Source organism: Eimeria mitis, genomic scaffold, assembly GCF_000499745.2.
Source record: "Eimeria mitis Houghton genomic scaffold, Emh_scaff3314, whole genome shotgun sequence".
NCBI lineage: Eukaryota > Apicomplexa > Conoidasida > Eucoccidiorida > Eimeriidae > Eimeria > Eimeria mitis.
The window spans coordinates 5,167-5,528 of NW_013571653.1; the positions used below are offsets into that span (position 1 = coordinate 5,167).

General features: G+C 55.2%; 1 protein-coding gene across 1 annotated transcript in view; it reads left to right on the forward strand.

Moving 5' to 3' along the window:
* Positions 1-362, forward strand: part of EMH_0064740 (uncharacterized protein) — a gene marked incomplete at both ends in the record, with an annotated part of 4,170 nt that overhangs the window by 2,969 nt on the left and 839 nt on the right. Inside the window, one exon of the mRNA XM_013498296.1 lies at positions 17-360. Coding sequence (XP_013353750.1) covers positions 17-360 — 344 coding nt within the window. The remainder of the gene's footprint in view (positions 1-16; positions 361-362) is intronic.

Here is a 362-nt window from a genome sequence, read left to right on the forward strand (position 1 = left end):
TTTTGTTTATCCAGAGGATGGAATGAGCAACAGTTACAGCAGCAACAGCAACAATAGCAACAACAGCAGCAGCAGGAGAGGAAGCAGCAGCAGCAGCAGGAAGAGGAGAAGCAGCAGCAGAGGTAGAAGCAGCAGCAGCAGCAGCAGACACAGAAACAGAAACAAAAATGTTTACTCGGGCAGTAGTCGTGGTGCTGCTGCTGCTGCTGCTGCAGCAGGAGAAAATCCTGCTGCTGCTGCTGCTGCTGGTGGTGGTTTTGGTGGTGACTCTGCTGCTGCTGCTGCTGCTGCTGCAGCTGCTGCAGCAGCAGCAGCAGCAGCAGCAGCAGCAGCAAAAAGCAGCCAGCTGAGAGGGAGGGTCC